We start from the raw sequence: 12,083 nt of genomic DNA, 5'->3' as shown, positions 1-12,083 counted from the left end.
ATTTGTCTTTTAGCGCTATAGCTGAGATAAGGTGTGCCGAATATTAAATCGTTAGTAAAGACGTGCTCCCACTTAAACAGAGCTTCAACAAAACTAGCCAATTTTTGCTGCAATGGCAGCACTGCATAAAGTTCCGCATGTATGAAGACCCTAGTCTCAAAAAATAATGCTGCTTACGACAAATATGAAATTTGGGGAAATGTCAGACGCAAAAATTTGGTCGTATACGCCAAAACAATTAATGTTGATCACAAAAAAAAACAAGTTGGAAGTTTGGGGAACATTGGGAAGCTCCTACAATCATTTAAAATATGTCAAAAGCGTAGTCTTTCATGCGTCGCATTTATTCAACAGTTTTTTAAACCAATATTACTTATACAGTCTATTACTTACACAATGTATTACTTACGACAAGTCAGGATAAAATAAGCAAAATGTACAAAAATTCAGCTATTAGATTGCAAGCATTAACTATACAAATTTGAACAATTCAAAAAAATCAGATTTTTGCTCTAAATTAGTTAACAATTTCGATTTCACAGCTTTATATTAGACATAGAAAGAATACAGACTTTTCCTTTTTGACGGTCAAGAAATCTGCTAATCGAAATTTTAACAGCTGTTTGAGCTACAAACGTTACTCAGACGTTAAGATTAAACCTCTCAACAAGAGAGTAGAATTTCCACTTGAAACTGCCCACATTTAAAACCAAGATTTTGGAAAATTCTCATAAAACCTGCTGGGGCATTTTGGAAACAAACCCAGTTGAACAGCGAAGATCTGGTCCAACATCGGGCTAGATTACCAAAGATTTGGGAAAGTTTGAACTCTATTGTAAACGTTTGCTCTATACTCTTCAAACAAATCAGTAACTCGCGGGAATGCTTTGAGAGCAAAGCGACTTTTGTTATTTCAAAACTAACAACTAAATTGTAACTTCCTTAAATGAAACAAATTTCTCAAGAAATCTCATTGAGATTTCTCTTTGACCGGGATAACTCACAAATTGATGGTGGGAAAACTCGATGTTGATTATAATAAGCTGCCACCCCGAAATTAGCAAGAAGCCAGCTAATTGAGATAAATCGCAGCAATTATATGCATGAATCGACTGACTGTTTCAAAAGCAAACGTTTCAATTTGCTAGAAAATAGACCTCAAGACTCGAAAAAAAACTTCGACTTATCTCAAAATAGTAAAAAGTGTGAACAGAGATTGTGTAAACGCGATCAACTAACGTTGAACGAAGCGCTCTAAATACAGACAGGGTTCAATTGTAGCCAGCTTCAGCGTGCGTGGGTATAGATTTATCTAACATTGATATACGGGCTTACCATAAATCAATAATGATTTGACTGGAACCATTTTTGGCGCAAAGTTTAATCGCGTTTCAGTAAACTGACGCCAATTGGATTCAGCTACTTCAATTTTTCGTTTTAATTAGGATTGGAACGCAGAAAAGTTTTTTCACGGTTCGAGATTAACCACACAGGATTAACCTATTAAATTCAAATGTTAGATTACTTCATTTAACTCCATCCCGAATGGCCTATACCACTCAACGGTAATAGAACATAACCGACTCACGTGGGGCAAATCGCTCTCAAACGACTGGCGAGCGGTTGGCTTCGTCAGTGGCTAGCTGCGGTTTAGTGAGGCTGCGTTTAGTTTAATTTAAAGGGCGCGGCGTGAGCGCGGCGGATGGGTCGCAGGGTGGTGGTGGTGGAGGGGGAAGTGCGGGGGTAGGGCAGGGGTAGGGATTGGGAGTGTGGTGCTGTTGGGCGAGGGCGGCATCAATTTATGCCCCCGAAACAGTTTCGGTCAAACGCATACGTAGAGTCTAGTAAGCCGAAAGGCTCCAAGAGAACTTAATGCCCCCCCCCCCCCCCCCGCGTTGAATTAATTGCAAAATAAATCCGGAAAGAATAGCATGAGGACAAAAAAGCGCTACAAAAGGAACTACCAACAAAACTTTCATTTTCGTTAGAGCTTTGGGCGCAAGTCGGTTCTCAGTTGGTCCCTCAGTGATTGTATATTCGACCACCAATGCTTGAAAACGGACGGATACTTTTGCCCCTATTTTAGACTTTCAATTTTCATTGATTAGTACGTTAAACAAGGTAAGCAACAATTACAGTTATCCTGCTTCATCAGTAGTACAATAAATCACTCAAATCTCATAGATTCCAGAATCTCTTTTCATTCAATTGCATCTTATAAAATTTGACCAGCCTAACTAAAATGAATATAATTTCCGAACAATAAGTTTTATTTCTGATAAATCCTTGTATCCACAACGATTGTCTCAAAAAAATTCACAACACCAGCTACTGACTTCAGAAATTAATAAATTGCACTTTTCAAACAATTTTGGAGGAACTGACTTGAGCAATCCCATTTCCAATTTTCTCATGTATAGTGAACATATATTTTATAAACCAATGCCAGAGAGTATTTTTCAGGAAGTTACTTGCCATAAGGGCTATCACCTTCAAAATATGATCGTGGATATAGATCTTATTCTTAGATCTTTAGAAGTTTTTCAAAAAATCACAAAAAAAAACACAGAACTTCCAATCTCCAAATGATATTTCAAGTTTCGGCCGGCTAGTCCGTCAGTCCAGTTGTTCTGTTTCAAAAGAAATTCCATTTTCTAAAGCTACTCATTAAAAGTAAAGTTTCTATTTATGACCAATCAAATTCCACCTTCGTATACCAATCTGCTGAATTTAAGATTTTGCGATAGGTATAGACTGAACTTTGAAACCTTAAAGGTTTTCGACGGTTCGAAAAACTTTTTCTGTGGTCCTGTAAAAGAAATAATTCCTACAGCTCCACTTAACAAACAATTGTGCGCAAAAAAATCCGCAAATCGGCAAGATAAAAGGTCAGTTTGATTTCATCCAAAATATCATAAAATTTGCCCAAGAAGCCAAGATAAATATTCAAAGAATGAAAATGACAAAATTTGCCATCACGTGGCAGCAGAAAAATTACGAGCATGAAAAACCGCCTATCGGGTTCGTAAAGTTTTGGAATAAAGCAAATTAAAAATGTTCTTGGAATATTAAGAAGAGCGAGAATAATAAGAACGAAGAAGTAAAAAGAAATGTTCTAGTCAATTATTAAACAACGCCAAGTAAATATCAACAAACTACAGCAACGTCTAGACAGCAGCGTCAAAAAACCGTCTAATAAATGTCACATCAACAAAAATTCGACCAGACAAAAATGACAGCCTAATCTTACAGTGTAAAATGAACTCGACATAATGAGAACAATGAGACCATTGCAAGCGAACTTGTCCATCAAATCACTGAAAAAAAAAACAAAAATTAATGGCCAACATGTCATTAAATCATCTTAAAAACAGCACATTTGTTGTCAACAGAGAATCGTACGACAGGACAAATCCACAAGATAATCGAAATCATATACATTCAAAAATTAAACTTTCAAAACTATCATTGCTGAAATCTTGAAAAAGCACAAAAACAAAAACAACGCCGGAGTAACGGAAAATAGCCTCGCTTGAACCTCATTACGACGATTGAGATTGGCGCAAGCATAGAAAAAAAGAAACGAGATATAACTGTTTTATTTTCTTTTAGAACAACAGTACATGCTAGTTTGCTGCTTTTTAATTAGGCACATGTTCAGTAAGATCCTCTATAATTTAAGTGATGGATTAAAGTTAAAATAAGAGGCATGTAAAACTCGGACTCAACGAATTTACCCCATTATATGGTTGATTTTCTTTTTCAGCATTGGCACCGTTTATTTTACGTTTCTTTACTGAGCAACAATTCTTTGCAGAAAATTTGTTCTTTGTAGATTGAGCACAATTAGCCATCACCGAAACTAACCCAGCGATATCATATTTCACACAAACCGTCGGAAAAACGGGAAAACTAGATAAAGAATAACAAATAAAAGACGGACAAAATTATGGCATGCAGAACTCAGGAAAATCTCATATTCAAATAATACATCAATTAAGTAATGAGAAATCAGTGCAAAATTTGTACGCCTCAAATCACTTAAATTTATTAGGACTCAAATTACTTTAACCTATTATTTAAAAAAGCAATTTACAGAAATCACAGTTTGTCTTGTACCTGTAGCCAATAACAAAAATTGAAAACTAAGACAAACACGACTAAAATAATTGTTGCAACTTTCGTTCAAGAGCGAGTAGTTAAAATTTTACCGAGGCAGTTGTTTAAGATTTATTCATTTTATATTAGTTAAAGATATTTTGAAAACCATAATGAAGAATTTATACAAATTTAGGAACTATGAGGTAAAAGCAGACCGATTACAGCTTTTAAGCTGAAAGCAGACTACAATTTCTTAACTGAAAGCTATTAAGCTTAATACTAATGTCAGCTAGCAATCGCTCTAATGAACTTTGATAACCTAATGCACTATGACCGGGCTATATTGGTTTATCCCGCTGCTTTTGATTTTGATATTTTGACAGGAGCCGTATTCACTACTTAACGAGTCACAGAATTTTAAAATCCATTTAGTTGAAGAGTGAGATAACTCAAGACTCAAACGTGAAATTCGTGACCGTTTTCTCATACTACATTAAAATTAGAGTCAAAAACTTCATGCCGCGTGACCAAAACTAACCACTTCAATTTGACGTCAAAAATATTGAAAATGTGCGAACAGATCTTAAAAAAACAGCGTTCCAATACACTGCAAATTCTTCAAATTGTAAAACAGTGGAGGACGTAAATATTAAGCATTGAGAGGCTGACGGCGGCTAGTTAAGAAAGCAACATTTGACGCTCCACAAGAAAATTATGCTATAAAAATTGCTATAAAACCAATAGTAAATGACAACTTTCACAAATGTAAATTCACTTCATTTGAGTTGCAGTAGAACAAAAAGGATTTCAACTTCTTGTCCATACCAATTTTGCATTGCTACACAATCAATTACATCAGTACGGTAGAGCGAGGATTCTACTTACTCCAATGCTTGCGAGAAACGATCAAGCAAAAACTTGGCAAAAAAGACAAACAAGAATAAGATAGCTTTTCAGACAACGCTTGAGAGCAAGCAGTAAACATTAGCAGACAAATTCTTAACATCTAATTTACTACATATTAGCTGGAGACATTTTCTAAACCCTAATACATAATTTTCCAGATTTAGTACACGAGATTTCATGAGCGATTGTACCCCATTTCTAAATTTGATTTTTCAACATTGGCTAAGTTTTATTCACGTTTCCTTAATGAGCAACTGCTCTTTGCATCTTTATTGATCACAATGAGCCGTCAACGAAATTAGTATAGTGATAAAAATGAATGAAACGCAGAGTTTTTTTGCTTTTAACATACCTTCAAAACTGATTGCAATAGTTTCACACCAGGAAGATACACGCCTGAATGTATAAGAAGGTCAAGAACATTCCTTATTAGCACAAAAAGCAAAAAATAGAAATCCTATCTGCTTGGCAAATGACTTTTAGTTCTATTTTTGAACAAAAAACTAACTTAAATTTGGGATTCACAAAATTTTGGAGACGGGATACGTTAAAAAATAAGTATCCTTTAATTTAAACATCTTTTTGTAAACAAGACGTTCTCATATATAATTTTGTTATCACAGAAACGTGAGGAAATTATGAAGCAGCAGCAGGCAAAATTGAAATTTAGTCTCAAATAACTTTAATTCAACATTCTTGGAACTTTAGTTGACATGGAACTTTTTCTTAATAATCCACCAATAGCCTCAGAACATTTAGAGACAAACGACAAAAACTCAAAAAATTGCTCTAAACAGGTAGTTTCTTTTCAATTTTCATAAATAATTTTGCTATAATTTTGTTAATTTTGCAATAATATTAGCAATGAATGGCAGCAAAAACTCTTGAAAAGTTATCGACAATCAAGAAAAAAGAAAACACAGAAAACGAGATCAGATAAACTCCAGGACCACTCACTGGTGTCCAGAAGTTACCACGCATTCAGCTAATCAAACTTGAAAAACTACCATTTGAAAAGAAGTTATGAGTATTCGAAAAAGACCGGTAATGGAAGTTCGACGCGGTCTTTATCTCGTCCATCAATTCTACTTATTCAATTATGCCTGCAAAAGATCTCGTCTCTTTTAGCTTAGTAAAAACGCTCGTATTAAACATCATTATACTTCAGATTCTGATGCGTTCAAAAGATTTCATGTTATGATCGTTCACCTATTTTAAGAAAAAAAAACTATTTCGTTTACAAATCTTAAGATAAGGAAAACGTACAAAAAAACAGCGTACTTTACTTGTCTTGATAAAAAAACCGGCAACTCCAGATTTGCGTTGAAGCATCTCCTAGTGTTAAGCAATATCAGACACCACAGCGACAAAACTGCGTCTGCATCTGCAAGTCTGATATAACAAGTTGAACTTTTCTGAAACAATTTATTTTTTGTTTCTAATTTGTTCAAAAATCGATTTCCAGAAGTCAAGTGCTTGATTACAAATAAAAAAGATAACGGGTCAATTTCTCCTCTAGAATTAAAAAAAAACCTGAAAAAGGAACTTCAAGAACTCAAAAATTTAGCCGAAATTTCATTGTTTTTCTCAAATAACATTAGTACACAACACAGATAACCAATTTTTGACAAAGTTGTCATTTTCTTGAGATGTATGACCAAGGAAGGATTCAAAGCTATCAAAATTTCCGGAGAATGAAAATTAGTCGCAATTCACCGTACTGCGCCAAAAATTTTTTCTATATGAAAAATTATAGAATTTCTCTTTGTAATGAAGAACTAGGAGCTTTTTTGTGTTGTTTCTCATGACTGTGCGATGAGCAAACAAAGAAGATTGGTCAAACATTGGTCAAAATCATCAAAAATTTCTGAACAGAGACAGCGTCTTAAAGCCAACCTATTGGTTAATATGAAAACTTTTTCGGAAAAATTTTAACTTGTCGTAAAATACCGCAACGAGAACTTGAATTTGATAATGTTAGCCCAAAAATGTTGACTCCGAATGTGTCCACAAAATGTTTGAAAAATTTCTCCTTTTGTAAAATTTTAGAAACAAGGCGCTTTAAAATGATAAACATAACCGACTAACGTCGGGCGAATTGCTCTCAAACGACCGGCGAGCGGTTGGCTTGGTCAGTAGCTAGCCACGGGGGGGGGGGGGTGCACCGGGGGCTGATGGGGGCAGCACTGGGTGGGGGGGGGGCAAAAGCGCGGTGGGGGGGGGGTGGAGCCAATAGTGGGGGTGGGGGGGGGGGTCAACAAAGGGGGGGTGTCAACCTCTAAGAACCGCCCCTCACACCATAAGTATAAGTATAAGTCTCCAAGACAGTTTGAGCTGAAACAGACCTGAAAGGCTCTAAGAGCACATAATGCCCGCTGGGCGCTACCTGTTTATCCCGTTTTTGAGGACGAAAAGTCAAAAGCGTCAGACGAAAAATTGGTCAAGCGAAAAATCGCATAAAAAAAGACCGACAGGACTAATATAATTGCTACAAACTTCGTTTGAGAGCAATTAACAAGTAAGTTAGTCTGGGACGCCCTCAAAAACAGTCAAAAAATGCCTCGACAAGAATAGTGGGGCTGGCAGAAAAACACTATGATTTAAAAAAAGTTAATCTGTATAATCCGGAACTGGCAGCAGTACCTAATCCTCAATTTCTCCACAAAAAATTTTTTCACGAAACTGTAAACTTCAATTTTGTCGAGATGAAAAATGTTAAGTAATGTATATTCAAATAAACAAAAAAATTGTGATAAATTTTCAACAAGTGATTCAGCTGTTTGGGAACATTCTATTGATACATCTTTTGTGTTGACATCTGCACAATATATTGGTACAGATAAATGGACAATAACAAATTAATAGTTAATTAACTAATAGCAAGCCATAAGAAGGAAGAGCAAGCAAACAGCAAACAGTGCGTCCAAAACAGATTTTAAACAAATCTGAAATTGATACAGTACAAGCCAATAAAATCCACGGCCGCCTTTTGACCGAAGCGAATTATACTGTGCAACAAAAAAAAACTCATTCAATCTCATCAAATGACAAACTAAACTAGCAGAAGAAACATGTAGACAAAAAATTTAAAAAGAACGTGTGCTCGAAAACATTCAAGAAAATCAAACTAGACATCATTAATTTTAAATCATTTCAAACCAGTAGCCAAAAAGACTAAAACATAACCGACTAACGTCGGTCGAATTGCTTTCAAACAACCGGCAAGCGGTTGGCTTTGTCGGAGGCTAGCTACGGTTTAGTGAGGCGAGGTATAGTTTACTTGGAGAGCAGGGTGAGCGCGGCGGATGGGTCGCAGGGTGGTGGCGATGGTCGGGGGCTTACTTGAAGGGGTGTGAGGTGAGCGCAGCGGGGTGAGGGGGTAACAATGAGGGAGGGGGGTGCGGCAACGGTGGGAGGGTTTTTTGGCTGCACGAGGCCCTTACGGCCTGAACGACAAGCAGGGGGAGGCTCTAAGACAACTTAATGCCCGCACGGCGCTACCTGTTTATCGCGTTTTTGAGGTCGAAAAGTACAATGGCTCATACAAAATATCACTCAAGCAAAAAATCGCATAAAAGGACCAAAGGGACTAATATAATTGCTACGAAGCTACAAATATTCGTTTGAGAGCAATTAAAAACAGAAAACTCACACAAAATTTTGTTAATTGATGTTACAAAATTGCTCAAAAAAAATTTCATTAAAAAATTAACTATAATTAGATAACGAACAGTCTTGGAATACTTGCATGAATGGTAATAAAAAAACTAAAGAAAAAAGCTGGCCAAGGTTTAAAAAAAGTAAGATTACAGAGACACAAGTACAGTTTCAAATGAAGCGAGCTCAGCTAGATCAGAGATCACATCAATATTAAGAAAAATCGTAAACTGGAAAAGGAAAAAAAGAAAGGCAACCGCAGAACTTTGAAATTCAGCTACGTTTTTTAAGCAAACGTAATCAAAACCAAGAGTAGAGTAGTTTTTAACGAAACAAATAATACAGACAGAACTCCAAAAGGCTCAACAATTTTAAAAATTGGTATCAAAGTCGGCAATACCAACAGCTGATTACAGAAGCCTCCAAGCAATGGTAACTATGCATGATCAGATGATACAAATCATATCTTAAAAGTCAAGAAGTTACAAAGTATAAATCAACTAGAAAAGCGCGCAAAATTTAGAAACTGACAAAAGAACTTGTGACACAGTCGTCGGGTAGATTAACGGTAGTGTTTGAAACTATCAATTTATCTGAACCATGCAGCGTTACAAAACATGTAATTTCCATATAATAACCAATGAGACAAAATTAGAAAACAGCAGATATCTGCGAACAGTGCAAAAAAGCGCATCAAAAATTTGTCTACAGTCTAGCTCTTGAAAAAGGGGACACAACTATTAAGTAATGAAATCCAAAATATGCATCTTTTTGGATGGCAATGAAAAGCTTCATCAATTTAAGTAATTGTTCCCAAAGTATTCAAGAAAACCTTTACGTAAAGTATTCTGTTTTGTGAAGGCTTTCAAATGATACCACTCACGTTTTTTTTTCTAATTAATATTTTTTTTTTTGGGGGGGGGGGAGGAGGAGGGTGTCAAAAAGGGAGGCTAGCATAGAGTTCCTTCCCACAATTGCATGACGTCGGCACAAATTAGCTTTTGGAAGAATATCAAAAGATTGCCCATCATATGATTCTGCACCTTTGTGTTGTTTGAAATTTTTCTTTAAATAATAGCCCACCTGCTTTGACGATGAAAATCTGAATCAGCAGAAGATTGAATTCCGAGAATGAACCCGTTAGCAGCTACCTCTCGGTAATCAGAGAAGAGAATTCTACTTTCTTGGGGACATGATCCAGAACTACTCGAGTAGCTTCGTAAACGCGGCACACCATCAACCGAATTAGGGACATTTAATACGTTTGGCACAGTATGACCGAACGAACTATTACTGATCCGATTTTCACGCTGTAAAGGATTATTAGTAATATTATATTCTCGCAATGATCTGTGGTTAACTACCGGGCTATAAGGACATAACCTTTCTTGGGAGTTTGAAAAACATGTCTTCTTGAAATCAATTCCTTCATCGGTTTGTGAACTATTTACACAACACAAGGAAGAGAAAGCCATTTTCTATGTAAAATCTAAAACCAAAATAAACAACTCTATTTATTTTCCACAGAATGGAACAAAAACATGCCAGCATTCCTTGGACAAGTATAGAATACGAGTAATTTTCCACATTAATCTTCACAAAGGAAAATATGACGCTTAAAATGGCAGTGATCAATAATTAATTTTTGGTCAATGACATGAAATCACCATAAACAAAAACAAATGAGTAAGCCGCATCTTGTTCATGAACAAACAAAAGCAAGGAATTAACGAAGTGGGGATGGAAAAATAATAGAAATCTTCCTGGATAATCAACAAAAAAATAGTCCGCACATTATACAATACAAATTAAAATGAAGGTAAAGCACTCAAGAATAAAAACGCGACTACTTCTGTTTTTAATATTCCATAGTCTTTCCTATTTTTAACTCCACGGGGAAAGTGGGAACAAACAAGGCATGGTTTAGATTTCTCTTTTGCTTTGGGTAATTAGCATTCGTACAAAGTCACAATGGGCTTTGCATACAGTCGGAATAAACAATAGACATTGTTGTTGTCGACACATTGTCTAGGATACCCTATGATTAATGTCTACATAACAATCCACTATGCTTAATGATGCTAATCAAAATGTTTCCTTGTCAAAAATGCTGCATTAAAGCACTACATTGCCAATCTTTAATGACTATTTCAAGATTTCAAAGGAAATTACAATTATTTCAGAGCACTTTCCGACAGAAAACGTGTTAAATTTCAGCCATCAAAAACGAATATTAACATCTTATTGAAAACAAAAGCCAGGATTCTCGCCGACAACACATTACTAGGTTTCAAAAGTTCAAACTACTTAAAAAGATTCCATTCTATTGGTAAAGCCACAAAAACCGACAAAAATATGGTTAATAATTCTAATTGGAAACTTGTCACAAAATTTGATTCCCTAAACGGGTAAAGTTAGCTTTATACTCATATCTTGCACTGTTGTTGAAGCCATAAAACTCTCATAATTTCCAGCACTGGAAAGAATATAGGGCCCAATTATGTTTTCAAACAAGCTTTAAGCTTCTATAAAAATTGGCAAAACAAAGCCCAAAAACATACATGTCAAAACCCTGGGACGTCTGGCTATAAATCTAAAATTCTGCAGCTAAATCATGCTGAGATTTGCACTTAAAGGCACACAATAAATTTACAGAAATAAACGATTTCACAACAAAACTTTTCGAGAATAATACAAAACAACAAAAGTTTTCTGTTATAACATATGAATGACATCTGTTCTAATGTACACGTTTTAAGATACTGTTTCTGAAGTCCATAATTAGTGGTTTATGACACTTAAATTTTGGATCAGAATTTATCAACTAGAATTCCGTACAAGACAATGTAAACAGCAAAAGTGAGTTTTCGGAGTCTGATAACAGCTTAGGGACAAGGTTGATCGCAAAATCGGCGCTTGAAGAAGTAAAAACAATAAACTAGAGACAGAAAATAAGGTTAAAATTGCAGAAAATATACATACAGGCTACTGGGCCGAATAAAAGCTAAGTCAGCTTTGGGTTAAAATTTTAACACAACTTTTTGCAGTTCATAAAGCTTTTGAACAAGTACAAATTTGAACTTATTTGAAGCCAAATTCGATAACCACTTTAGCTAGCGCTTATTAAATAATCCAGGTCACAAAAACTGTTTGTGGTTTCAAAATAAATTAATCAAAGTCTACCAAATCAAGGTAAGCCTAGTAGTTCTAAGGAATGGAGCCAAAAAAACTTCAAGCGTTATAACAGAAAAGCAACATTTTCAGAACTGCATTACAGAAAAGAATCAGGCAATTGTTAGTCAAGAATACAAAAAAGTAGGCAAACTTTCCCAAATTTATATCAAATTCTGCCACGCGACAGTCGGTCAAATGACCCATTTTTGTGGAAGGAGTGCAATCTCATTGCCAAGTTGACACAA

General features: G+C 35.6%; 1 protein-coding gene across 5 annotated transcripts in view; it reads right to left on the bottom strand.

The window, feature by feature from the left end:
* The window catches only part of LOC142350913 (uncharacterized), a 99,284-nt gene that overhangs the window by 64,468 nt on the left and 22,733 nt on the right, over window positions 1-12,083 (bottom strand). For 2 of the 5 annotated variants that reach the window (XR_012760928.1, XM_075402928.1), the window contains exon 1: window positions 9,748-10,768. The exons of 2 other annotated variants lie outside the window; for them this stretch is intronic. Coding sequence is in view for 2 of the 3 variants with exons in the window: in XM_075402928.1 (XP_075259043.1) it covers window positions 9,748-10,139 (392 nt within the window). In the remaining variant the exon portion in view is untranslated. Of the gene's footprint in view, window positions 1-9,747; window positions 10,769-12,083 lie in introns of those variants that run through there. One more of the 5 variants, XM_075402927.1, reaches the window with a different exon arrangement.

This window comes from Convolutriloba macropyga, chromosome 12 (genome assembly GCF_964194025.1).
Source record: "Convolutriloba macropyga chromosome 12, txConMacr16.3, whole genome shotgun sequence".
Classification (NCBI taxonomy): domain Eukaryota; kingdom Metazoa; phylum Xenacoelomorpha; order Acoela; family Convolutidae; genus Convolutriloba; species Convolutriloba macropyga.
This window is presented reverse-complemented; position numbering and strand designations above follow the sequence as displayed.